Here is a 27,878-nt window from a genome sequence, read left to right as displayed (position 1 = left end):
CAGTTATTTAATTGGTGTATGAAGACAATTCAGAGGAGAAAATTTGGCTTCACAAATGTTAAAGATCAAAAGATTTAAAAAAAAGTAGGGTTCTGCTGTATTGATGTATATCTTAGGAATTTGCGACCCAATTGTAAAACAAATATTCTTTCTTTGTCTTACAGAGAGATGGTCCTTTTCTGGAGGAAGGCCACTGGATTCAAAAGTATTAGTGACTCTCTGCATGGGCTGTGGTTTTAGTGATTGTGAGCTGGGCTCCTTCTGTCAAGCACAGGTTGATTGTGCTTGGCTCACCGACGCTGTATTCCCAGCCAACTTCTCCTTTCATTAGATGATAAAAAAAAGTCCACAGGATTGCCATCCATGGTTTCTGCCCTAATCAAAACTATATCAGCCTACATTGAAAAGATTTGCAAAGGAATGTTTACAAAGAAATTGGCAAAACCAATAAAGAAGAAAGAGAGAAGTGAAAATAAAGAGCCTAAATTGACCACTGATTTGCAAGTACACAATCTAACTCTCTCTACCACACTGAAGACTACCGTTAAAAAGATTTCCAAATGCTCTTCAGCACGTAACATTTCGCTCGAGGAAGACGACGGAAAAAACGACTGTTCATCTCTGTCACCGACTTTCAGTTATCGTGTAGCTATAGCAAATGGACTCCCAAAAAGTTCTCTGTTTTTGAATAATAATGAAAGCATCTTTCCCGAGGTTCTTTCGATTGACAGTAGTTACTCTGACTCCTTGAGTGACACAAAACCCATCCGGAGACTGGATGAGCATAAATCGCACACTATGCCAGTAAGACGAAACAGGAAGAGCCTCATCAGTTTGGCTCCCTCGGATGGTAGCTCTGAAGGTGAAAGAGGGGAGCGCTCCAGTCTACACACACTTAGGTTGGGAGCTCTACGCAAGTTGAGAAAATGGAAAAAGAGCCAGGAATGTGTCTCCTCAGACTCCGAGGTGAGCAATTGGAGGAAAACTCTAGGCATTCGGAGCAAATCCTTGGACCGTGCTGGACGGCAACAAAAGAGTTCAACCCTTGAGCCTGGCTCATCCTCAACAGGTTGCATCAGTCAAACACAGGATGTAATGGAAATGATCTTTAAGGAGCTACAGGGGATCAGCCAGATAGAGACAGAACTATCTGAGCTTCGTGGCCATGTCAATGCCCTTAAAAGTTCAATTGATGAGATCTCCAGCAGTGTGGAAGTAGTTCAGAGTGAGATTGAACAGCTTCGCTCTGGATTTGTCCAGTCAAGAAGGGAAACTCGCGATATCCATGACTATATAAAACAAATTAGTCACCAGGCCAATAATTCCACCTTGCGATTCCTCAATGTTCCTGAAGAAAAGTCAGAGAAAACAGAGAGTCTAATTTATAAAATAATAAAAGACAAAATGGGTTTTGTTGACCCTCATAAAACAATTAAAATTGAACTCGCTCATAGATTAGGGCAACAAAGAGAATGTTCTAATGCTAAACCCCGCCCTATTATTGTTATTTTTGCAACAACCCAAGATAGAGATGTTGTCTTAAAAAAGTGCTATAAACTTAAAGGAACTGGCATTACTGTGTCTACTGATAGCTTAACTCATGATGGAAAAGAGAGAAAAGACAAACTGTCATCCTCTCAAACTTATGAAAGCATGGATATAAAGATCTCAGGAAAGGATAAAGTCGTGGAGAGTGATGACTGGGACTCAATGGACAGTGACAAAGAACTGGATGAATTAAGCAGAAATAAATATGCAATGGTGATTTCAAAGCCTGTTCACAAGAGCAAATCAGAGAAGAGGCGGTCCCATGATCATACCCGGTCAGGAGATGAGGCTGGCTACTCAGGCACAGTTCACTATGCTGATGACCCTTACTATGATCCAGAAAAGCATGCAAAGGCTTACTATTCTGATCTGACCCCTGGTTGGCTTTCCCAGAGTGACTACTCCACTCCAAAACTCAGCCGCTCTGAGTCTGACTGCTCAAAACTTTGCCAGTCATACTCAGAAGACTTTTCAGAGAGTCAGTACTTTACACGGGCAAATGGCTGCTCCCTGCTGTCCTCCTCAGATCAGGAACTGTGGCAAAGGAAACAGGAAGACATGGCTTCTTCCTGGTATGCCAGCCCCAGTCACGCTCTTAGCCACGATAATCAAGCTTATGAACATAATGAGGTCGAGACTACGGAAACTATTGACAGCGGAGTTAGCAATGGACTTGTCTGTATGTCAAGGGATAGAAGTCACTACAGTGGCTCTCAGCTTTCTCTGCAAGGTGATCTATCACCGTGGAAAGACTGGCATCATTTGGAGCAGGGTGCTGACTCTGGCTTAGAAGCCTCCATAGAGGTTAGCAGTCCATTTGACCCATCAACAATTCCTGGTTTTCCAGAGAACATCACTAAATGTCAGGAAGTTGATTTACAGTTTGAAGGAGATGAGGAATTTATGATGCTTGACAGGGAATCTTCCCTACCACCAATAACGACCCACATTATTCCTCCTATCACGGAACGTGAGTATGTCAAGTCATCTGCTCGTCAATCTAAGGAACCATGTAAGGTTATTTCAAAAGAAAGCACGAAAGTAGCATCTTCCCCTAAAGATTCCCCTAAAGCCACTGCTAAAGTGACACATAAACAAACTAAAGTGGCTACAAAAGAGGACAACTCAAAAATATTGCTAAAGGAAAGTCCTAAGGTATCTGCTAAGGTTTTACCTAAAGTGACCTCTAAAGCAGCTCCTAAAGAGTTGCCTAAAGAGATTTCAAAGTCAGCAGCTAAGGAATCCTCTCAAACTATCTCTAAAGACAGTCCTAAACTCACTCCTAAAGACACAACAAAGCCCATAGTCAAAGAGGTATCTAAAGTGGCATCTCAGGCACGTCCTAGTGAGATTGTTAAAGTCACTTCTAAAGTGACCACCAAAGATAGCCCCATGTTGACTCCTAAAGAAAGTCCTAAAGAGTCCCCTAAAGAGAGCCCTAAAATAACCCCAATCGACACCCCTGTCTTGACCCCTGTCTCGACTCCTAAAGAGTCCCCTAAGGAATCTCCTAAGGAATCCCCTAAAGTTATTGCTAAAGAACTTCCACAAGTTGTACCTAAAGAGGGTCTGAAAATTACTCCTAAAGAAGTTACCAAAGAAGCTTCAAAACCTTCCCCAAAAGAGGCCCCCAAAGAGGTGCATAAAGTAGCACCTAAGGAAACTGCTAAAATACCAACTAAAGAAATTAGTATGATTCCAACTAAAGAGTCCCCAAAAGTAGTCCCAAAAGAGAGCCCTAAAGTGACCCCCAAAGAAACCCCTAAACCAGCCCCAGGAGAAGCTCCTAAAGTAGCACCAATAGTAGCCTCTAAAGAAGTCTCTAAAGATATCCCCAAAATTCCTAAAGAAAAATTCCCCGAACTGGATGTTAATCATAGCTTTCACCAGCCCCAGAGTAAGTCTTCATCTATGTACCGTAGCCAGAGTGAGATTCGAACAGAGAAGGTTGAGGAAGTTCCCAAGTCTTGGAGCAGTAGGCTCAGCATAGATCTCAGTGAAAAGTCCTTTGGATTTGGCTTTGGTTCTACCTTACAGAGAGCTAAGTCAGCTCTTGAGGTTGTATGGAAATCTGGGTCTCAGCCTACCCCTGCTGCGCCACCTGAGGAGACCTCAAACACCTCGTCTTCATTTATGGGGCGATTCCGCACACTATCTGGTTCCACTACCAATAATTCTAGTACTACAGTTGACTCAGATATCCAGAGAGAGCCCGTCTTCTTTAAAGCAGAGGAGGATAAAACAGAAGCCGAGGAACAACCTGTGGACAGTGAGACCCACTATGTTGAAGTAATGGAGCAAGTGCTAGCTAACCTGGAGAACAGAACTAATACTTCTGAGACAGAGGAGCCTGATGAACCTGTTCAGGAGTGTGAGACTTCTCAGGACTATGATGTGTCTGAAGACATTGAAGCCACTCCAGACATTGATGCCTCTCAGGATTTGGAAGCTTCGCAAGAGTTGGAAGCCCCAGGTGACAATGAAGCAAGTAAAGAAACATGTGTTCTGGAGTATGATTGTAGTTTGGATGAGCACTATGATGAAGAGTACAGCGAGGATTATGAAAACCAACTGACTGAGGACACTGCTGAATATGATGCCATGGTAGAATATGTAGATGTAGAAGAACCAGATGAGACAGAGGGAAATGATCTGACAGAGGAGATGGAAGAAGGTGATGAGGAGCTGGAAGAGGTGGCAGAAATAACTGAAGAGGTTGCAGAGGTGGCAGAAAAAGTTGAACAAAAGCAAGAGGATGAAAACAAAAATATTCCAGAAGAAAAACCAATAGAGGCTCCACCTAAGAAACGTATTCGGCCCACATTTAAGGAGGCAGCGCTGAGGGCCTACAGGAAACAGATGGCCGAACTGGAGCAGCAGATCCTTGCAGGGGGTATGATACTTTTCTTCCTATCATTTGTCACTGAATTTTGTTCCACTTTTTTTTTTACATGGTAGGTCTTACATGTGTTGTATAAATTACTAACAAAATAGACAAAATCTACATTTATGTGCTCCCCAAAATTTGTCAGTAAAGAAGCAAACAGCAAGTGAACATCAAGTACAGCAGTCAAGTGTCAGGTGATTGTGCATTAATAAATACAGCAACAAAGTTACTGTAAATATGGTTACAGCTATAGTACCAAATGTTATAACCAACAAAAAAAGGTAAATATAAAAAATAAATAAATTATAAAATATAAAAGCTGAGATGGGCTCCAGTCCCCACGGAATCCTGATAAGGATAAGTGAAAGTGAATGGATGGATAAAAAACAAATCCCAGGAAACAATGAGGAAAACAACAAGGAGTATGGGAAGAAGTAATATGCCCGTTGTTTTCAGTTAATGAACAGCAAAAATAGCATGAATTCTTATTTTTAAACATCAAGAAAGTCTTTGGTGGAAGCCTGAATTGCAGTGAATGTAAATAAATGCATGTATATGATTTACACAGTGCAACCAAGCCCCTGACTTGAAATTAGGTATTGTAATAATGCTACTCTTGCATGAACCTCAGACTTTGATACATTTGGTAAAAGTGTTTGAATTGGTTATTTATGTTGTGGTGAAAAACTGAAGGCAGTGAATCTGTTAGGTGGTGGATGGCAGTGTTATGGGTGGCAATGACTTTGAATTCCCATGGCACAGCACTGGATTCTCATGCAGACAGCTGTGGCTTAAGGGATAGTATTTTATTTCTGGTGGGTTGTTATTTATTACCAGACTTTTTAGGGACATAGAATTCTGTTAGTGACCTCCTAAACATCATTTGAAAAAAAAGCATGACCGCACTGCTATTTAATGACATTGTGGTGGCAGAGAGTCTAAACAAGTGTAAACATAAAGCTTTTAAGCTTTTTTTTTTTTTTTTTTTTTACCAATGAGAAGCTATTAAATGCACTACAATATTGTAAATCATAAATAAAACCATTATACATTATACCAGTAATTGTATTGTTCATATTATTTTGCCATACCTTTGATTCACCACAGTAGTATTTATTCAGAATTCTGTAGGTCTAGGGCATCCCACTTAAAATTTGGATAGATTCATTGATGGAACAGTCTTCCAGTTGGAGTGAAATAAGACGTAAGGGAATTTCCACGCTTACTTAAAATCAAAAAGCTTTTGACCCACATACGTAACGGTTGTAGTGATGGCGGGCAATCTTAGTTCAGTAATACAGGCTACTCCTTAATGCTGGCTGTGTGACAGATGTGTTCATAAATGTAAATTCACTTCAAATTAAAATAGATTAACTGGAGATTCCCCTCCTGGCGCAGTATATGGGTCTATGCTTTATACATCACTTATAACATAAACAGGTAATCTTATAACAGGCCAATGCAAACTTAATAAAACATTTACTGGCTATGACTCTGCAGTTTTAGTTTTACACATTGCCTTTTTATGGCTACCAGGCAAAAAGAATTAAGACTTGAACTGAGTGACTGACTTACTGAGTCACTCCTTATTGCTGAATCTCATAGGTGCGAGGTGAGGCATACAGCGAGCTCTAGGCAAGTGTGACAGACTATCCCCACTTTCCACTGGCTTTTTGATTCTGTTCCATCTTTGATAAATCAGTTAGTGGCCTGGTTCTAGGCAAGGCAAGGCAAGTTTATTTATATAGCACAATTCAACAACAAGGTGATTCAAAGTGCTTCACAGAGACATTAAAAACAAAAACAAATAAAAAGCATGATTTCAAATTGATTAAAAAAAAAACAAACAAAAAAAACAGTAGATAAAATCAGTAGTTAACATTTAAGTTTTGAAATTTAAGCTTAAAAGTGTGGATTTGGTGTTTTATTTAAATGCAGCTCAGAATAAGTGAGTCTTCAACCTGGGTTTAATTAAACTGAGTGTTTCAGCTGATCTGAGGCTTTCTGGGAGTTTGTTCCAGATATATGGATCATAAAAGCTGAATGCAGCTTCTCCGTGTCTGGTTCTGACTCTGGGAACTGATAAAAGACCGGATCGAGATGACCTGAGGGATCTGGAAGGTTCATACTGGGTCAGGAGGTCACTGATGTATTTTGGTCCTAAACCATTCAGAGCTTTATAGACCAGCATCAGAACTTTAAAGTCTATCCTCTGACGGACAGGCAGCCAGTGTAAAGACCTCAGAGCTGGACTGATGTGGTCCACTTTTTTGGTCTTAGTGAGGACTCGAGCAGCAGAGTTCTGAATGAGCTGTAGTTGTCTGACTGATTTTTTAGGTAGACCTGTAAAGATGCTCTTACAGTAATCAAGCCTGCTAAAGATGAATGCATGGACTAGTTTTTCCAGGTCCTGTTGAGACATCAGATCTTTTATCCTTGAAATATTCTTGAGGTGATAGTAAGCTGATTTTATTATTGTCTTAATGTGGTTTTCTAAGTTTATGTCTGCATCCATCACTACACCCAAAGTTCTCACCTGGTTTGTGGTTTTTAGGTGTATAGATTGAAGTTTTCTGGTGACCTGTAATCGTTTTTCTTTGGCACCAAAGACTATTACTTCAGTTTTGGTTTTATTTAGCTGGAGAAAATTGTGGCACAAGCAGTCATTAATTTCCTCAATGCATTTACAAAGAGCCTGTACAGGGCCTCGGTCTCCTGGTGACATTGTGATATATATATGTGTGTCTCTGTGAAGGTTCTCAGTCATCCAGGTCATCATAGTCAAAGGAGCTTGCAAAGAAAAGCGTCTGGACTTCTTTAAGTTGCTTGAAGACGTTTCACTTCTCATCCGAGAAGCTTCTTCAGTTCTAAGGTCAAATGGTGGGGAGTCCCAGATTTAAACCTAGTGGGAGTATCCCCCCGCAGAGGGACAAAAGGACCCCCTGATGATCCTCTAATTGCCTGAGCCAAGGTGTGGGGCCCAATCAGCCAGAGTTTCGGGTGAGCTCGTTGTGAAACCTGGCCCCACCTTATCATGCGAATTCCTGAGGTCAGATGGCCCAGGATGTAAGTGGGCGTTAAGGTGTCTGGGGAGGAAACTCAAAACTGGATTATAGATGGCAGACAGTTGGTGTCGTAAACCACCGCCTCTGTTCAAAGATGGTCGCTCACAGTGGACATAGATGGCTTCTTTCACTCTTCTTTCAAACCATCTATCCTCTCTGTCCAAAATGTGAACATTGGCATCCTCAAAAGAGTGACCTTTGTCCTTAAGATGCAGATGGACTGCTGAGTCTTGTCCTGTGGAGGTGGCTCTTCTATGTTGTGCCATGCGCTTGTGAAGTGGCTGTTTGGTCTCTCCAATGTAGAGGTCTGGGCATTCCTCGCTGCACTGTACAGCATACACCAAATTCTTAAGTCTGTGTTTTGGAGTTTTGTCTTTCGGGTGAACCAGTTTTTGTCTGAGCGTGTTGCTGGGTCTGAAGTAAACTCGGATGTCGTGCTTGGAGAAAACTCTCCTAAGTTTTTCTGATACACCGGCTACATAGGGGATGACAATGTTGTTGCATCTGTCCTTCTTATCCTCCCTCGCTGGTGTCTGATCTTCTTTTCTGTGCCTCTTTGCTGACTTTAAGAACGCCCATTTAGGATAACAGTTATCCTTTGTGTCTTCCCTGGTGAACTTGATGTTTTTATCCACAGCGTTAATGTGCGCAGTGAAGGATTCCACTTCATGTGTCTTGATTTTGACCCAGGTGTCGTCTACATATCTGTACCAGTGGCTGGGTACTCTTCCTTTGAAAGAGCCAAGAGCCTTCCTTTCCACTTCCTCCATGTAAAGGTTGGCTACAATAGGTGACACGGGGGAGCCCATGGCACAGCCATGTTTTTGTCTGTAGAAGCCTTCGTTGTATTTGAAATATGTTGTGGTAAGGCAGAGGTCTAACAGTGTGCAAATCTGATCGGGTGTGAAGTTGATCCTGTCTTCCAAGGAGCTGTCTTCTTGTAGTCGTTTTCTGACAGTCTCCACTGCCTCCGTAGTGGGTATGCAAGTGAAGAGAGAGACTACATCAAAGGACACCATGGTTTCATCTGAATCCAGGGTAAGTTTCTGGACCTTGTCAGTGAAGTCGGTGGAGTTCTTGATGTGGTGTGGGGTGTTCCCCACGAGAGGAGCAAGGATGGTAGCAAGGTGACACAGACTTAACAATGTGGTGTATGCGGTACAGTGCAGCGAGGAATGCCCAGACCTCTACATTGGAGAGACCAAACAGCCACTTCACAATAATCCAGTTTTGAGTTCCCTCCCCAGAGGCCTTAACGCCCACTTACATCCTGGGCCATCTGACCTCAGGAATTCGCATGATAAGTTGGGGCCAGGTTTCACAACGAGCTCACCCGAAACTCTGGCTGATTGGGACCCACACCCAGTTTCACACCTTGGCTCAGGCGATTAGAGGATCATCAGGGGGTCCTTTTGTCCCTCTGCGGGGGGATACTCCCACTAGGTTTAAATCTGGGACTCCCCACCATTTGACCTAAGAACTGAAGAAGCTTTTCGGATGAGAGGTGAAACGTCTTCAAGCAACTTAAAGAAGTCCAGACGCTTTTCTTTGCAAGCTCCTTTGACCATATTTGTGAGTCATCTGCATAGCTATGATAGTTTATCTTGTTGTTCTTTATAATATGTGCCAGTGGGAGCATGTAAATGTTAAACAGAAGGGGTCCCAAGATGGAACCTTGGGGAACTCCACATGTGATACTTGTCTGCTCAGATGTGAAGTTACCTATTGATACAAAGTATTTCCTGTTTTCTAAGTATGTTTTGAACCAGTTTAGTACAGTTCCTGAAAGACCTGCCAAGTTCTCCAGTCGTTTGAGTAATATGTTGTGGGCAACTGTATCACATGCTGCACTGAGATCCAGTAAAACTAAGACTGACATTTTTCCACTGTCTGTATTCAGACATATGTCATTAAACACTTTGGTCAGAGCGGTTTCAGTGCTGTGGTTGTCTAAAACTTGACTGGGAGGCATCATAGCAGTTATTGTTTTTTAAGAAATAATTGAGCTGTTGAGAAATTGATTTTTCAATGATCTTACTTAAAAATGGGAGATTTGAGATCAGCCTGTAGTTGTTCATTTGTGTCTTGTCAAGATTGTCCTTTTTCAGTATAGGTTTAATTACAGTAGTTTTAGTGGTTCTGGATACACACCTGACATTAAAGAAAAGTTGACGATCTGTAACAGGTCTGACTCCAAAGTCTGTGAGACCTTTTTGAAAATAAACTTGTTGGCAGGACATCTAAACAGCAAGAGGAGGAGTTCAGTTGACCTAAGATGTCCTCCAGGTCTTTGCTGTTAATAGGGTGAAACTGTTTCATGGTGTTTAAACTGTTTTTCGGTGGACACAGTACATATCCTGAATCTGCTGTTGATGTACCAATTGCTTGTCTAATCTTTTGGATTTTTTCTGTGAAGAATTTGGCAAAGTCATTGCAGGCCATGGTCGAATGAAGTTCAGCTGCCACTGACACAGGAGGGTTTGTTAGCCTGTCAACTGTAGAAAATAAGACCCGAGCATTATGACTGTTTTTGGTGATGATGTCAGAGAAGTAGGACCTCCTTGCACTCCTCAGTTGTAAATTATAATTGTGAAGTTTCTCTTTATAGATATCATAATGAACCTGGAGGTTTGTTTTTCTCCATGTGCGCTCAGCTTTCCTACACTCTCTTTTTTCATTTTTCACCAGTGTGGAGTTTCTCCATGGAGACTTTTTCCTTCCAGAGATAACCTTCACCTTAATGGGAGCAATAGTGTCCATTACATTTAATATTTTAGCATTGAAGCTATTGACGAGTTCATTGACTGAACCTCTGGATAGGTCAGGTGTTAATGGGAAGACCTGGTTAAAGATCTCACTACTGTATTTGATTATACACCGTTTTGTGATCACTGCTGTTGATATATTTGTGTGGGCTGAAATTCTACTTTCAAAGAAAACACAGTAATGATCAGACAGGCCCACATCAGACACAGTAACCTTTGAAATGCTCAGGCCCTTGGAGATCAGTAGGTCAAGAGTGTGTCCTCTATTATGTGTGGCCTCTGTTACATGCTGAGTCAGCCCAAAGTTGCCCAGATTGTTACTCAGGTCTTTAGTCCCGTTGTCCTGAAGGTTGTCCACATGGATGTTAAAATCCCCAACAATAATCACACAGTCGAAATCAACACAGATCACAGACAGCAGTTCACTGAGATCATTAAAAAAGTCTGTGCAGTATTTGGGAGGCCTGTAAACATTAAGAAGCACAACTTTGGATGGGGCCTTCGAAGCCACATATTCAAAAGACTGAAAACTTCCAGGAGATAGCTGCTTCCATTGAAATGATTCATTAAATAAGACAGCAACCCCCCCTCCTCTCCTGCTCACCCTGGCCTCACTGATGATAGCCAACTTAAGTGTTTTAGAGGTATTATTTGCCCCCTCGTGTTTGGGAGCAGTCTGTGGCACACAAGGTATGTTTACTATATTTAAAGATCTTTTAGGGTGCAGCTCTCTGTGTTTTGACCAGGCCACATGTCTCCTTCTGTTACCTAAAAGTACAGAAATTTTAAAACCTTCTATGATGTTTATGTGTTGTTTGTGCTGTTTTGCTTCATTATTCGGGTTTGTTTTATGACACTCTATCAAAGACTGAAATGTGTAGTGGAAATGTAAGAGAGTGGTAACCACATAGACATGTGAAATTGATTTTTCTTTGCACTCGTTTTCTTTTGGCTGCCTATTTTTCCATGCCACAAGCTTTTCGGTTAGTTTATTTTTTTTTTTTGTGTTTTATAATGATGTTGATCAGAGAATAACATCAATGTGGATATAAATGATAACTATTTATTGCTATAGCAAGTAAGTATCATTAGAAAAAGTCTTTGGTTCCCAGTAGCTGTTTCTGAAATATAGTTAGATGCATAATTCGTTAGGGAAATAGGCATTTTTTTTTTATAAATATTGCCACTTTACACCATCACAGTGGTTTTAAATCAACCAATCAAGATGTCACTAAAGTTTTAATTCAAAATGTTTAACTAAAGTAGTACGTTAACTGTTTAGGAGCAAAAATAATCAGACATTAAGCATGTATTTTCATATAAGACTAGCCCTGATCCGTTATTATTACATGACAAATTAAGCAGAAAAAATATCAGGAGTTGATTGCAAGTGTTTAACTTGTATTTTGTAGCTTTTTACCAGAAATTTTACTATGAGGTCCAAAGACATGCCAGTGAGGGAGGCCATCATTAGGCTAACCCCCCCCACCAAAAAAAAAAAAAAACCCAAACAATAATAAACCTATCAGACAGATAGTAAAATCTTCAGTTAAGTGGTCAGATCAATAATCTGGTACATACTTAAAATGTAGGAATGCATCATCAAAAGGCCTGCAATACTATTGATGATAGTGGTTAAAGTGGTTAATTGCATAATTTTGTCCTTGGTTAAGAAAAACATCTAAAAAGTTAAGATACAATAGATAAAAGAGACTTATTTGGACAGAAGAATCCAAGATGAACTTGTACTAGAATGATGGGAAGAGAGAAGTATGGTGTGGAGATCAGAGAAATCCCTGTATCCCTCCTCAATATTTGGTGATGTTATAGCATTGGCATGTATTACTGTCAGTGGAATTAGGTTACTAGTGTTTATTGAAGATGTGACTGCTGACAGAAGCAGCAGGACCAATTGGAAAGTGGACAAGGCTTTGCTCAGATTCAGCCACATACTGCAAGGCCGATTGGGGAAAGCTTCACAGTGCAAATGGATAATGATCCAGTGCATACTGCAAAAGTAACCTAAGAGTTTCTCAAGGCAAACAAATGGGATATTGCTTTATGGTCAAGTCATTCACCTGATTTTAACCCAACTAGGCATGCATCTAAAGGGAGGAAACTCAGCATTTGGTGCAGTCCATGGGTGCTAGACTTTTGGCAGTCGTCAAGTCTTTAAAACAATCCTTGCGTTTAACATTATGTTCATTTGTCCAATTTTTTTGAACATCTAGTTATTGCTGCACCTTGGTGAAACCCTTTCAATGGAAGCGGAAAGTCTGCACTTCAATCATATAGTTGTGCAAAAAGTGTTAATAAAATATTGTAACACATAATAAAATGAGCCAAAAATAATAGTCGCCTGCTCTTTCCGGTGTCATCTAAAACACTCTCAGATGTGTTTGGCACCTGAAATGTTACCTCACAGTTTTTTGAAAAATACACACAAATTGTAATAAAAAAAAAAAGTATTATTTTGTGGTGCTTATGGAGAAGGACGCATAGATGCATGCACAATCTATATGCCCCCCACATTTCTTCCCACTCACACGCTCCTACTCCCACCCTCATTAGCTTTATGCCTTCATCTCTTGTAGCTGATATGTGCTCATCATTCTCGTGCTCTGGAGCGTGCTGGCTGGTCTGTGTGGGAGCTGTGAAAGGAGTCTCAGCACTGTACTGCCACTCCTGCCCGGCCTGTCTTCAACTGGCTACAGCAGCGTCTGTATTCAGATGCTAATTCACACTCCCAAGGGCATTCTGTAACCAGGTCAGCCTTGCTTGGAATATTTATAGAGGTCTACCGCTACGGAAGTTTGCTGCTTGTTCCTGGGGGAGCAAAGGAGGTAGACCCTCTTTATGCTTAGTTCACCATTTCTCAAGAAAGTGTGGATATGAAAAATGCAAATAAAGGGAATGGAGGGCCTCTCCTGCTGTTGTTTAAAGTGTTATCTTCCAATTCAAAATATTGATTGACTTTCTGTTGTTGCTGGGGGAAAAAAATTGATCTAAAGTGAAAGCTTTAGCACAGGTAATGTACACTCCCAACTTTGAGATGCTGCAGTTTTCAGATTAAACACTTAAAGTGTCAATAGGTAACTCCCCACACACACATCCACCCCATGCAGCCATTGAAAAGACGCTTTATGTTTTAAAATGCTCTCTTGTATCAAGCTTACTGACCTAGTAATAACAATGCCAAGTGGTTATCTCTTTTGAACCCTTTTTAGTTGCTGTGCACTATCCGTACAAAGTTCAGCTGTACTTTTCTTCTTTACTTTCTTTTTCTTTGCCTCCTCAGACAATACACCTCATATTTTTCATTTATATTTTTCAGTTTCATAATTATTGCCAACGTTTGCCATTGAGTTTGAATTTACTAAAAGCTACTGGAAAATCAATAATGGTTTCCTTTACATGTTTTATTTGTTTGTTTGTTTTGAATGGCGTTCTCCTGGTTAAAAATCATACCCTTTCATACTTTCTATACTTGTAGTTTTTACCTTCTACTTGCCCCAGCGTTGTTCTCTATTAGTATAAGTTACGACAATAGTTGCTGCAATGTCACAAACAAAACTTTGCTTATATATATATATATATATATATATATATATATATATATATATATATATATATATATATATATATATATATGGGCTGATAACCCATCTTTGCTGATCTTGGATCACTTCTTCAGAAATTTCTTTTCTATGATATTGTGAATAAGTGAATGAATTTACTGACATTAGCCTGCCACAGCCTCAAAGAAGTAGTCATAGTTAAAACAAAAGTGAGAGGAACAGTGACTGCTAATATTGCTTATATAATATAGCTGATGCTTTTATTCCATATTGGTCATGTGGTATATTTTGAGTGATCAGAGGCACAAGCTCTGAATAGATTGGTTGCACAGGCACTTAAGACATTCATATGTCACTTTGAAATATATTTCACCAGAGCCATTAGGCCAGAACCTCCCACTGGATGCCTTTCTTTTTTTCTAACATATTTTGTCACTGATTTATTTTCCATAAAGTAATTTCTGAGGTTATTAAACATGGAGCTTTTACTTGACAGCTGATAATATGACATTTTCTTTTCACTTTACTGCATCTGTGTGTGTCCCACCAACCTGAGTGGATTGCCAAATACAACCAGAGTTTTGCTGCCATCTAGCTTGTTTTAGGCTACGTCCACACTAATGCATTTTCGTTTGAAAACGCATCGTTTTCTCTCCGTTTTGGCCTCCCGTCCACCCTGAGACGGCACTTTCGCTGATGGAGAACACAGCGTTTTGAAAAACGCTCTCGAAAAAGCATACATTTGGAAACGGTGCTTTCGCGTTGCAGTGTGGACAGCAAAAACGCAGACTTTCTAAAACGATGATGCATGTTAGTTAAACTAAGATAGTGGAGGGCATTATACAGCAGTTGTTTTGTTTGCTCTGAATTTTGACAGCCCAATTAAAGATTAATATCAGTCTGTACATGCTCCAGATAGCTTTTCTTCAAATTCTTTAACTCTCACTTACTTTTGCAACTTCGTACTTTTGTGTTGCTCGAAGCAACAACTCCACCTCATTGTTAGTCCATTTAAAAAAACTCAACATTTTGCCATGACGTTTCAAAGAGCCAGAAAGTAAATAAACGGCAGACTAAATTAGGCAGGTCATATCTTCTTGCGTTTCACGCATGCGCAGTACTGGAGCGTTTTTCGCTGTTTCAATGTGGACGCACAATTCTTTGAAAACGACTGAAAATGCTAGTGTGGACGCGGAGCGTTTTCAGATGAAAATGCTATTTTCAAATCTATCCGGGCTAGTGTGGACATAGCCTTAGTTTTCCATCTAACTTTATTTTAACTCTAACTATATTTGTTTTTTCTTCAACACTGTAGTTCAGTTACAACAAGCCCCCTTTGATAATTTTGTCTAGCGTATGTTAAATTTAGTCTGTCACGTCTTCACAAGCTTCAGTGAATCCACTCAGTAAGTAGGTCCTTGTCACAGCAGCCATTGTGTAAAAAGGAAAACACAGGGATGATATTTAAAATTAATTATGGCCCCATTCTCTTTAGTGTTTAAACCTTTCAGTTTTGGCACCGTACACTAAACGGTAGGGGGTTAGTTCAAGTATAAATAGAGTTGCACTTCTAACTGTTGGAAAGAATGGTCTGTTAATATACATTTAAGGCAAGTTGCTATAAGTCATTATTTATTTTTCAGTGCTTATTGCTAACCTCGGGTATCTGAGGCTGATAATAATAAATACACAGTGAAAGATGTAATCAAATCCTACAATAACCTGTGCACACTGCAAGTACTACTCTGGAGCCTGGACTGCAGCTACAACAGGCCCACAGTTTAGGGATGACTTACTGGAACTGGAGGAGCTGGACTGTTTGTCTTGTTTTGCCACCAAATGGAAATATGGGCAATTTTAAGCAATCTGAGCAATTCAGTCTAGCCAGTGCAAACATGCATTTGTCACTATAAAAGTTTGTACTGCAGTAGAGCATTAAGACTTGTCATAGTCATAATAAATTAGGAGTTCTTTAGCGTACATAAATGATTTTTATTTAAATGTTTATAGTTCATAGTTATATGAAATTGAGAAAAGTAGGAACATAGGATTTGTAGGCTTGTTTATATAAATACGTAGAACTGCTACAACTGGTTGATTGATTGATTGGATTGATTGATTGATAATACTTTATTCATCCTGAGGGAAATTGGGTTGGCAGTGAAGGGAGGAGTAAAATATAGTAAGATATTGTGGTCAGCAGTATTGAATGCTGCACTGAGGTCTAACAGGAATAGCGCAGGGATGAGTCCACTGTCAGAGCCCATAGGAAGGTCATTAGTAATGAGTCCTGTTTCTATACTGTGATTAATTCTGAATCCTGACTGAATTTCTTTAAACAAACCCTTCCTTTGCATATGATGAGTTAGCTGCTTCACAGCTACTCTTTCAAATTTGTTTTAAATAAAAAGAAAGTTGGTGATTGGTCTGTAATTAGCTAAGACAGCTGGGTGAAGTAAAGGCTTTTAAAGAAATGTATTAATTACAACCATCTTAAAAGCCTGTGGTACACAGTGTTGGGGAGTAACGGAATACATGTACCGCCGTTACGTATTTAAAATACAAAATATGAGTAACTGTATTCCGTTACAGTTACCGTTTAAAAAGGTGGTATTTAGAATACAGTTACTTTGTTGAAATAAATGGATTACATGGCGGTACTTCCCTGTTTCATATTGTGGCGGTTCAGGACTGTTTGGGTTTTGTTTGACAGCTACGCTCTGTTGTTCCAGGTGGCACGGTTACGGTTGCCATGGTTACAGGGTGACGCTCTCTCTCTGCGTGTTTCCTGGGTGAGAGAGGCCTTTTTGTTGTTGTGCTAAGCTAATAGGCAGAATGCTACCGGTATAGCTCTAAAGAATGTAGCATCATAGGCAGTGTAGTCCGTGCTGCAGGGAGAATGGACTGCCATACACGTTATGTGTCTGTGAGCGAGGGAGGGAGAAAAAGGAAAAGTACGAGCTGTCATCGAGCAAAAACGGGAGCTGGAAGCATGTAAATATAATAATAACCACTGCAGCCAAGAAGAGTGCCTGACGAGCCCAGTTGCAAGTAAGCTATTAAGACTCGACTGTACGCTGTGTTCGTGTTTTCCTCCAAAAACAATAAGTTCCGTTGGAGCAGCCTTTCAACGCCTCTCTCTGTCTCTCGCTAGCAAAGTTGACCCAGACAACAAAGTATAGCTAGTTTTCGGCTACGAGCCCGACACAGAACCCACAGTATTAGCCAGAGGTCCCTTTACTACGGTTCGGAGCCGCGGACCTTCAGTAACAGTAATAAATCACAGCAATAGTACATTCATGTAGTTGTAAACAGCATGATAATATATTAAGTAATCCAAAGTATTCAGAATATGTTACTCTCATTGAGTAACGTAACGGAATACGTTACAGAATACACTTTGGGGCATGTATTCTGTATTCTGTAATGGAATACATTTTAAAAGTAACCTTCCCAACACTGGTGGTACATAGCCTGGTAATATTTAACATTTAATATTGAATCCGTAGTCTAGTAAAAATGAGACCTAGGAGACACATCAATTATTTGGAGGACGTGATTACTGAAGGTAACTGAGGAAGATCAATAGTATTGAAAGTTGTCTGTGAAGGTTCTCAGTCATCCAGGTCATCGTAGTCTAAGGAGCTTGGAAAGAAAAGTGTCTGGACTTCTTTAAGTCGCTTGAAGATGTTTCACCTCTCATCCAAGAAGCTTCTTCAGTTCTAAGGGTCATAGGTGGAGAGTCCCAGATGTAAACCCTGTGGGGGTATCCCCCCAACGAGGGACAAAGGACCCCCTGATGATCCTCTACCTAATCACATGACCAAGGTGTGAAAACGGGTGTGGCTCACAATCAACCAGGGTTTCGGGTGAGCTCATTGTGAAACCTGGCCCCACCCTATCATGTGATTTCCTGAGGTCAGATAGCCCAGGGTGTGAGTGGGCGTTAAGGCGTCTGGGAAGATATCTCAAAACTGGATTGTAGGTGCAGACAGTTGGTGTCATAAACCACCGCCTCTGTTCAAAGGTGGTCGCTCACTTGCAGTAAATTGTGTTCTGGTCTGTTGCAGGCTATTAGAAACAAAACCTCAGTTTGTACACAAGTAAAATGTGAATCTCTAAAGCATTAGATGTTATTATTGAACCCAAAATCAGGGTTGAAGTCAGCAGTAAGATGATTGTAAATGATATAGGCTATGTGGATCTATTAAAACCAAAAATGTTCCCTGACATCAATATACAACCATTTAAGAACACTGATAAGCTGTCGATGAAGGAAATATAGCCAAACATACATACTCTGGGAGTAAAGCATGGTACTGTATATTGGAAATGCAATATGATATAGCCACAGATGTTATCTAAGTAATGTTATTGTCAGACTTATTCAATATACCTTGCTGCAAAACTAGTTAAAGCTTTCAGACTTCAGCTTTTCATTGGGGATTTGTTCATTTCCAATTTTTTCAGTCTTCCTAACACTCATATGTGAATCTTCAGTGTAAAGAGAATGGTTATGAGAAACTGTCACGGGATCAGCTCTACATTCCTAGTTTAATTTCCTGTATCTGTCATGAGCTGCTTGAAAATGTCCTTTTGCTCTCATACACTCAGATGATGGTAAACTCATTGTGATGTAAGGTGAAAAAAAATCAGTAAAAATGTGCAAACACCCTAGTTTCTTTATGTTTAAACCTATACTTGGTGTCCACAGTAGAACAAACGTTCTTGGATGTATAGGGGCTTTGCTCAGTCCTGGTAATACTGAAAGCTATGTGAAGCTTTTCTGCTTCAGAACCCTGATCTATGTACGGTGTGACCATGTGTGTCAGGACCATAATGCTGGATTTATTGCTGCTGTTTGCCCACATCACACACAGAAAGGCATGTACACACACACATACACACACACACATGCGCTGAACTTTCCTACCAATCAGTTACGTTTTTGTTCCACAGATTTAAGGCACCTATGAATTGAGGTTTATATCTGCAGCCTATAGCCTATCTTTGTGCTGTGGCTTTATCTAGAGCAGCTACAGACTTGAAGGTGGAGGAGATGGCTCTATCTCGTATAGCTGTGCACAAAGTAGTTTAGTTGGTCGCTGTCCATGGTACCCACTGACTGCTGAGCTCCTCTTTGTGTGTAGAGTAACAATATATTTTCCTAGCTCTACCAAAAATGTTCCTGTACAAAATCAACCTTTTCAAGAATTTATACAATGTTGCGTATCATTTTTTATGCTTTGAAACGCTTCCATGGCAATTACTTATCTTAAAAACATTAACTATAACTATAAAATAGTTGTGATAAAGTCAACCACTTCATTTTCAATAAATGTGTAGGATTAAAATCATAATCAAAATCAAAATCATAGAAACAAAATCAGGTCGTTATCTTATTTTCTACCTTTAATTCTCTCTCTATTAGTGATGCAGTAACAAAAAACCAACAGTAGGTTTATTGTTTTAATCAGGCTGGCAATTTGATCTTTCTCTTGTGAACAGCTGCTTTCTATTTGTTCACATAAGATCATGTTTACGCTGCCATTTATCACCTATGGATCAATAGCACAGTAATTACACCTCTCCAGTCTGACTTATTTAAAGGGCTTGCCCTCTTGCAGTTTGTCTCTAAAATAGCAACACGATACCAACTGCTTACATAATGTCCCATGTCTTCCTAACTCAGGTAATGTTATCGATCACAGCCATTTTTCTTTCAAACTGCGTTTATTTACTCTGTGTCTTCATCTATTAGCCCTTAGCTGGGAACCCTCTTTTTTATGCTGGTTCTACTGTCTTTTTCTGTTCTTAGCAATTCCCTCTAAACTGTTGACTCTCTCTTCATTTCGACATAAATTGTTTGGCAAAACAGAATTGTGTAATCTGGCAGAAATAATAGATCCATGTCCTAAATAAGTGTTTAGTATTCTAGTGAGTTGATCCTTTCTAAAACTTCATGTTCTTGTCATTTTCTTCTTTCAGACACCAGTGCTTTGGATACTCAGGTTTTAAGCCACTGTTTATCATCAGATAATTGGACACTTGTGATTACTGTGCATGTGCATGTGTGTTTTTGTGAATGTGGAGTTTATAATGTGTGTGTGATCCAAGTGATATTTGTAGGTGTGATAGATAATGCAGCATGTGCCCTTCTGTTGGTTATCCCTTTATTCCTTTTTTTTTTTTTTAGAAAATTATACATGTTTCAAATTTCACATTTGGTCAGTGAGAAGGGAGCATTACATAATAGGCAAATGTGGCCTAAAGCGCAGACAGCGGCAAAACTCACAAACAACACTGATGTGGAATTATTTTGTCTTTTGCCTGTGGTGCTTTCCTCTCTTCTCCCTGTGCGGTATTATTCTGCTCCTATCATTTATCTTGTCCTGAATTGCCCTCCTATTGTACCTATTTTCCCACGTTCTTGTTATTATAGTGTTTATTTCTTCTATCTAAATTGTCTCCCATATTCCTTGTGCGTGTTTGAGTGCTTTCTTCTTTGTAGTTCTTGTTTTACACTATGTGTTTCTTCTCTCTGAAGCCTCGCAGTCTTTTGGATCCCAAAGTGCTCGGCTTGCAGACTGGGGGGTGAGTGGTAGCTCACGTACTGATCTGATTGGTTCACAATTACTCAAATTGGAGCTGCTGTGCTGTTTGTACCCTCATGCTCACTCACCTGTAGCTGAAAGGCTACAGGCATGCTGCTTCGTTGGCATACAGCCCCAGTTAAACTACCACGCTTGCTATTTGGTCAAACACCATAGGGGGATAATGCAGCCATTAAAAGGCAAACATGCCATTCAATGAATCCTGAATGAAATCTATAGGAATATTCAACAAAACCAAAGATGGTGATACAAGCGCAGCTTCCAGTGGAAACAACATTATGTAGTATCAAAGCCTTTTTAAACATGTTTTTTAAATTAGATTTGACTCCTCAGTCCATACATGCAACCTTTTTTCATTGTGACCATGAAAATGAATTTTCATTTAGATGAACCTACAGGCCTGTCAGGATTGCTAGAAGGAGGATGACTTCACACTATTTATATATGCCACGTATTTGATTAACTTCCTGTTAAGAAATGCGAGTGTCCATGTAAGCGTATGAACCCAACTGCTTAGATATATGTGATAAACTGTCAAATGTAGCCTCAGTTTACCCCACAGCATATCATGACAGTGTAGACAATGCAGTGTAACAGCAGGATACTCCAAGCATTAAGAGAGGGAAAGCTCAGGTCTCTTGGATGAGGAAAAGGACTGTGCAGTTTGTCATGCTGAGTATCTTCAGGGTCAAATCACTGATGTCGTCGAGAGGGCTGACAGAAAAGCTTGAGGAGCTTTATCTGTATGGAGGCATTGGGGCCTCGATGTTAGGTTGAGGTCATTGTGGAGTCTTTGAGTGACAGTTGAGGTGATGCCACTGAGAGCCTCGTGGGATTGGAGTAAGACATGTGGGGACGTAGTGAGCACAAGGGAATTGAAAAATAGAGAGAGCCAGATGACTGGAGCTGAAGTGTTTAAACATGACACAAATTAATATTAAAGTTCCTGTTTTTTGAGGTGCAGAGAAAATTTGCATTTTTTTTTCTGCACTGGGCCCTCAATATTTAGTTTTATTGAGTACAAGTTGAGTTTCAGATTCAACATGTATTAATTGTATATAATATAAATAATAACAAGTATAATATGTGTCATTAATAGCCATCACCCCTGGTATGTCTTAGAAAAATAGATAACATGGAAGAAGGGGAGGTTATGGGTACAGCAGGGGGTTAGAGGGATTGTTTCTATTACTAGTGTTTGTTCACAACAAGCAAAGTGTAAGGGGGTAAGACAGGTTCAGAAGGAGGCATGATCCATGGGGTTTGACAGTTGTGTAAATCAAGGCCCCCCTTTCACTGTAGTAATGTCTCCCACAGCATGGCATTATTATGATATTAATACACCTTAAATCTGTCTGCTTCTCCAGGGCTGGCAGTATTCTTTATGGTATTGACAGCATGCCAGATTTACGTCGCAAGAGGACAGTGCCTCTTGTCCGAGACCTGGTGAGTCATCTGCCTCAACAAGGTTATGTGTGATTTATGTCAAATCTATCTAAGTGACCCCATGTTTTGACACGGTTGTGGAATCCTTCTCTGTGTAAGTATGAGCAGGGGGTCCCCTGTAGTAGACAAAAATACTGTTACAGTGTTTCAAAGTGGCACTGTTTGTTTCTCATCATTGTCCTGTACTATCCTGTATATAACAACCTCCAAGAATTTGTCATTAAAATCTGACTGTGTCAGGTTTGCATTTTAAGTTCTTATAGCTTATGATTGTTGTAATTAAAAATGAGCCGACTATACAGACATTTTATTCGAAATAAATTTAGGTGTCACTTAGACATTCACTGTGGCAAAATTAAGCCAATAAAAAGGTGATGGGTAATAAAAGCAAACACCTAAATCTCTGGCTATTCTGTTAGAGCAGTGCCTTGTGGGTATTTAAAATCTAACCTTAGCCGTAACGCTTAATTAATTAGCCTGGAGAGAGTGTTTAAGACATTGCATCACTACGATGCTCCGCCATTTGCTTTTATTGCAACATAATGTGTCATAAGATATCCCGCAGAGCGGCATGTTGCAAACAAGTCCACTTTAGCACTGTGCCACATGGTTAGTCTGTCTGAAAGACAACAGTCTGTTGTGATGCCAGTAGTATTCATGTGTGTCTATAATTGTTTGTCCACTATGTACTGCACACTATGTCTGTCTTGTATGTGTTTTTGTGTCCTCTTCATGTCTTTTAGCCAAAGCCAAACAAATATTAACACAAATCAGATCTTTAAACAAACTGCTTGGTATAATCGTTAAGTCGAATGCCCTTCCTTGATTGGTTTTATTTTAAAATATTACAAAATGAGTTTTGTGTAAATGATAATGCAATTTGATGTCATGCACATAGATGCTGATGAATGTTTATATCACGGTGAACAACATGAGTTGATGCTGTATTTGTCCATATCTCTCATGAAATTAATAACCAACAATGTCTTGGTAAGTATGGGTTGTCGTTTTTTAAATTTTCTTCTGGATTTTGGTGTATATTTGCCATTCCTACAAAGACCCATAACAGCTATGGGTAATATTTTTCAGTGAGTTGTCAGATTTCAGCCTCGCCGATGTTTTTCTTGCTTTTTCTGTTGCTCGGCAGGTGTTGAAAAATTGTATTTAACTTGAAATGTTGACAACTCAGCCCAAAAATATATCCGAGAGACTTCATTGACTTCTGATTTAACTGTGTGAGGCTTTTAAATCATGTAAAAGTGACACTGAGCAAGCCTTTTACACATGGGATGAAGTCAGCAGTCAGCAAACTAATTGGTCCCCTTTCATTGCCTCTCCTTTGTCGATGTCCCCCATTTGCTGTGCGATTGCTTCAGGGCAGCAACAGCGTTTGATTGGAACGGACAGCAAAGTTCCCCCACATTATGGCGGGATGCAAAAAAAACCAACAACATTAAAAGTTGAAGATTGATTCACAAAGCACTGAATCTATATTGTAGCTGAATAGACAACATCTGGTTACAGGGTCTTCTTGTATTGCCCGCAGCAACCTCACCAGTGCTGGTGCATGTTGATAAACTTACATCAACACTCACGGTTCATGTAGAGGTCACGTTCCTTCCTACATTCTCCATGGCTTCCATGGATCTTTACCATAGCTGGGCTGTGCAGACAAGAGGGTCGTGGTAAAGACTGATCCAATATTGTCAGCTGTCCATGTCTGCATTCCTCTGTTATGTAATTTTCCTCAGTATGGGATAAATGTTTATCAGTCTCTGCTCACCCAAACTCAGTGGATATTACTATGACAGCTAATTTAAGTAAATGTGTGTATTAGTGTGAATGTATGCGTGTTACATGTCAGTGTTTGTGAGAGTGCCTTGTGTGGGTGTCTATTGGTTTTTGTTCACATAAGTTTGTGACTGTCTGGGCAGATGTGTGCGTGCGTGTGCCTGAGTGTGAGTCGGTGTTGTGCAGTACAGCTGGCTTCACTCATACGTGAGTGTGTGTGTGTGTGTGTGTATGTGTGTGCCATGTGTTTCTCCGTTTGTGTCAAACTAATGTGCAGAGCAGACAGCAGAAAATATGATCAAAGCTTCATCCAACAGAAAACTGAATATAAATGTCAAGCATGACTGCAGTTTAGTTACTTCTAGTGCATGAATGGATAAAGAATCATGCAACCGCTGTTTAATCTCTCTTGATAAATAGTTGAATCTTTCTAGAGCTCTGTGCCCTAAGCAGCAGTCCTGCATGGCAGTTGAAGCACCTATGCGCTCACTGTGGATTAGAAATTCAATACCTCTGCTGTTTATGCTTTCAGTGTTCCCCCTCCTACCCTTTGTCTAATTCAGTTTCTCTCATTTTTTCTTTCATTCTTTATTCATGATCTCTTGGATATTACAGGCTTTGGTAAGCTTGCTTTCTTTTCCCCCTGTGCTAAAGTAATATTCTCTGTTTAAAAAAATGTTTTCAAATGTTCAATTAAACTACTAAAGTAAATCTGCGTGTGGTAGTCAATCTGTTCTACATTTAATTAAATATTTCTACTCCTTAACACATAGTTTAAAGCTGTGTCTAAATCCCCCCAAAATACTGCATAAAAGTCCGGATAGGTAAAATGGGTTGGTGAATTCATCTCTTTTTTTATCCTCCTCTTCTTCCATCAGACCCTAACTGCTCGAAAGGCAGGCATCTCGTTCGCTCTGGTGAACAGGTCCACCCTGAATAACGAGGAACTGGTGAGTACATGGAAGTCATTATGTGGTTATTGCGATGTGTGGCTATTATGTACTATTAATGGAACATGGAAGGCTTTACAGGGACAAAGGGTGCTAGATCCACCTTATGACTATTTTTGGGGGGGGGGGGGGGGGGGGTGCTGTATTTCGAAAGTCTGGTACTGAAATGCTTATAAACTTTTAGAGCTGTGCTGTGTGCTGCAGCCATTGTACTTCAGGGTGCTGGGTCATGTTGGCAGGAACACGGAGTTCCAAAATGTGAGGATTCCATTACTAGGCCACTTTACTTCTTACATGTACATATAGCATACTGTGATCTGTCTGCGTGCTGGTCTGTCTGTCTACAAATAGACAGCTTCAGTTTAAAGAATGGGTCTTTGTGATCAGCTACTATGTGACCAAATTCATAAATTAAGCAGTGGTCCTACTATTTTATTTTGACTATTAATAATGAGCACTGCATATTGAGGATGACTGAGATCTAAAGAAAGGGCAAAATGTCTCAGTTGATGGTGTGAGACACTTTGTGACCTCTAAAGCTCTCTCTGCATTAATGGATTGCAATTCTTCCCTCCCAGAGGGAAGACGGCGTAACAGGAGGCAAACAGCAGGAGAAAGCAGCTTCTCAGCGAGACAAACAAGCAGACAATTTCACATCCGTTGATGTGCAACAAGGGGATGCCTAAGCCTACAAGATTACTGGATTCAAATGCGCTCTGTATACATATTGCTCAAAGATTTAATCTTTTCAAAAGGTCCTAAATGCAGCTCTCAGTTCGTGCACACTGATTGTGCACATGCTTGTGTCGCTCATAAGTTTCACACGCTTGACTTGTTCCTCTTGGTCCACATGGCCAGTTTCCCTATGGTGACAGGGGTCTTGATTGCTTACTAATAACCATGGATCGTTTTAAAGGAGCTTTAGGGATGAACAACTCATGACCTAGATGAAGGAGACATGATGTGAATGATGCAGCATCCTAATTGGTGTACAGAGAGCTGATTCTTGAATAACTTTGTGCTGTGGTGTGAAGACTTTAGGGGTTCGAAGAGCTGTATGCTGATTAGGAGCAAACTGGTCTTAATATTGGTCAGGGGGAGCTGACTTCTGAGCAGAGCTGTAGATTGTGTGGTCTTAGAAAGTAGGACGAGCAGATGTCAGAGTTTTATCTGCGGCATTAAGTCCAGGAGAGTGCTTCCCTGTGAGAACTCTGAGAGCACTCAGTAAACAACCATATGCTATTTAAGTGAGGAGAATGGACTAGTAAAGGAAGGGTGAGAAATTGACAGGAATTAGGAGAGAATGAGAGAAGATTAGGGCAAAAAGGGATTTGTCATTTTGACCCTGTGGCTGTGATGTCACTGCGCAGGCAGCCGTGGTGAACAAACTGCCTTCCCCGGAGAAATGTTTCACTCTACTTATAGTGCTTACTTCTTCCATCCTCTCATTGTTTCTCCGGACTACGCCTTCCAGTTGTTTTTTTTTTTAATACAATGCAATTTATTGTGACTCATTTTATTTTAAGAACATATAGACTTCCCTATCTCCCTATGCTGTTTCTTTCTGTGTCGTGTTTCCCATGCATCTGCTTTTTAGAGCAGAAAGAAACATTATGTGTGGGCCGGCTAACTGCCTGTGTGTCCGCTCAATGTTCTGAGCTGCATGTGATCGCAGCGCTCAAGCCTTTTAACGGTGACTGTCAACATAAAGTGAGGCCATGCTTACCTGCTGAGACAAGGCAGGGACTTTTACAAAGGAGGAAGGAAGCTACGATCTGACACGTTTCAAAGAGCACCTGGAAATGAGATGTGATGTGTTGCTTTAAGTCGGTTCAGATATAATCAGGGAGGTCGTTAGCGGCAAAATATGCTCTATTGATTTTAAAATGCTTGCTTGTGATTTTGATCCAAATTATTTTCTGCAGTTTTTCAAATCTAGCCTGACATAAACTTCAAAATGCTTGCAATTGTCTAAAATGTATTCGGGCTTAAAAAATAAAAAGCCTTGTTAGAGGGGAGACAATAGACTGGTTAGTGCAAGAGATTAGCGATGTAGAAGGCTGGAACAGCATGAGCAGGATGGCTGTGTCAATGAAGTGGTTGACAAGGACAATAGGTGGTGAAATTGAAAAGGAGGGGTGAAAGGAGGAGCTGAGATTAGATTCCTCTCTGTCATGTTGCTCTCAGGCACAGGCACAGGCTGCCAATCAATCCAGTAGTGTCTTGCACAAAATCACCAGGGTTACCTCACAGTTTAACACTTGGGACTCACACATGCAACACTCTGCTCACATCTGCTGCACTGTGTGATGTGTGGCAGAGGAAGGAACAGAGAGTGATAGGTGGAACCAGTAATAAAACATTACTTGTGTAATGGCCAAAGAAACAGACAAACTGAGTTTTGCACATTTTCACTGCGACTCAAAGCATTTGCTCTGTGGTTAAATTAGAAAAATAAATCAATTATTTGCCAGCTAAGTGGGTTCACTGAGAAAAACCGTTAGTGAGATGTCTCTGAAAGAAATTTTGATTCACTCATATCCTGCGGGCTCTGTCAGTATTAGGCAGTTCAGTATTAAATTTAGCGAAGAGCAGCCTTCTGGGTGTGGCCATAGTGGAGGCTGTGCGTAGGTCGTGGATAAATCTCAGACATCTGCTTCATCTCATCATCCTCAGATTAAAAGGGAAATCTCTCTGTCTCCAACTATGTTTCATTAGAGGTCCTCCAGGGTTCAGCAGCCTCTGTGTTGTATCAGCAAAGTTTCACAATGTTAGATAGCCGTGTTGTCCTGTCATCTGGTGTCATTTAATCATCTCAGCAAGTGTGTGTGTGTGTTTCCGGCTGGATGTGTGTCAGCAGGCAGTGCAGCAGTCTCGGTAAAGTGCAGAGCCTACCATTCAGGTGTTAAAGCACATTGTCAACACACTGGAGGCTGACAGCAGAGGGAGGGGTGGAGAAGAAGGGGTGAGGAGTGGAGCTCAGTAGAGGTGGTGAACAAGTACCTCTTGAAGATTTATTTAACTGCAATACATCTCATACTCTTTCTCTCTCTCTCGTTCCCTCTCTTTCTCTGTCTCGCTCTCTCTCTCCCTCTCAATCTGGATAATGCTTACTTTTAAGAACCTTATTTACAGCATTCATTGATTCTGCCTTCAAAAATTGGCAAGGCCTTGCTAGTTTTCTAGTCCTTGTGCATAGCAAGGCTGCTGCAGTAAAGCATTCGATTTGAAGAG

The 27,878-nt window shown here is 40.4% G+C and overlaps 1 protein-coding gene across 2 annotated transcripts in view; it reads left to right on the top strand.

The window, feature by feature from the left end:
- unc13c (unc-13 homolog C (C. elegans)) overlaps positions 1 to 27,878 on the top strand; it is a 180,369-nt gene that overhangs the window by 73,410 nt on the left and 79,081 nt on the right. Inside the window, exons 3-7 of one of the 2 annotated variants that reach the window (XM_087852455.1) lie at positions 165 to 4,441; positions 19,832 to 19,854; positions 20,391 to 20,437; positions 21,825 to 21,903; positions 24,573 to 24,644. In XM_087852455.1, the coding sequence (XP_087708581.1) occupies positions 364 to 4,441; positions 19,832 to 19,854; positions 20,391 to 20,437; positions 21,825 to 21,903; positions 24,573 to 24,644 (4,299 nt within the window). In that variant the 5' untranslated portion in view covers positions 165 to 363. The remainder of the gene's footprint in view (positions 1 to 164; positions 4,442 to 19,831; positions 19,855 to 20,390; positions 20,438 to 21,824; positions 21,904 to 24,572; positions 24,645 to 27,878) is intronic. The other variant, XM_087852496.1, reaches the window with a different exon arrangement.

The sequence above is a fragment of the Neolamprologus brichardi genome, chromosome 1 (genome assembly GCF_056152115.1).
Source record: "Neolamprologus brichardi isolate AB-2024 chromosome 1, ASM5615211v1, whole genome shotgun sequence".
Classification (NCBI taxonomy): domain Eukaryota; kingdom Metazoa; phylum Chordata; class Actinopteri; order Cichliformes; family Cichlidae; genus Neolamprologus; species Neolamprologus brichardi.
This window is presented reverse-complemented; position numbering and strand designations above follow the sequence as displayed.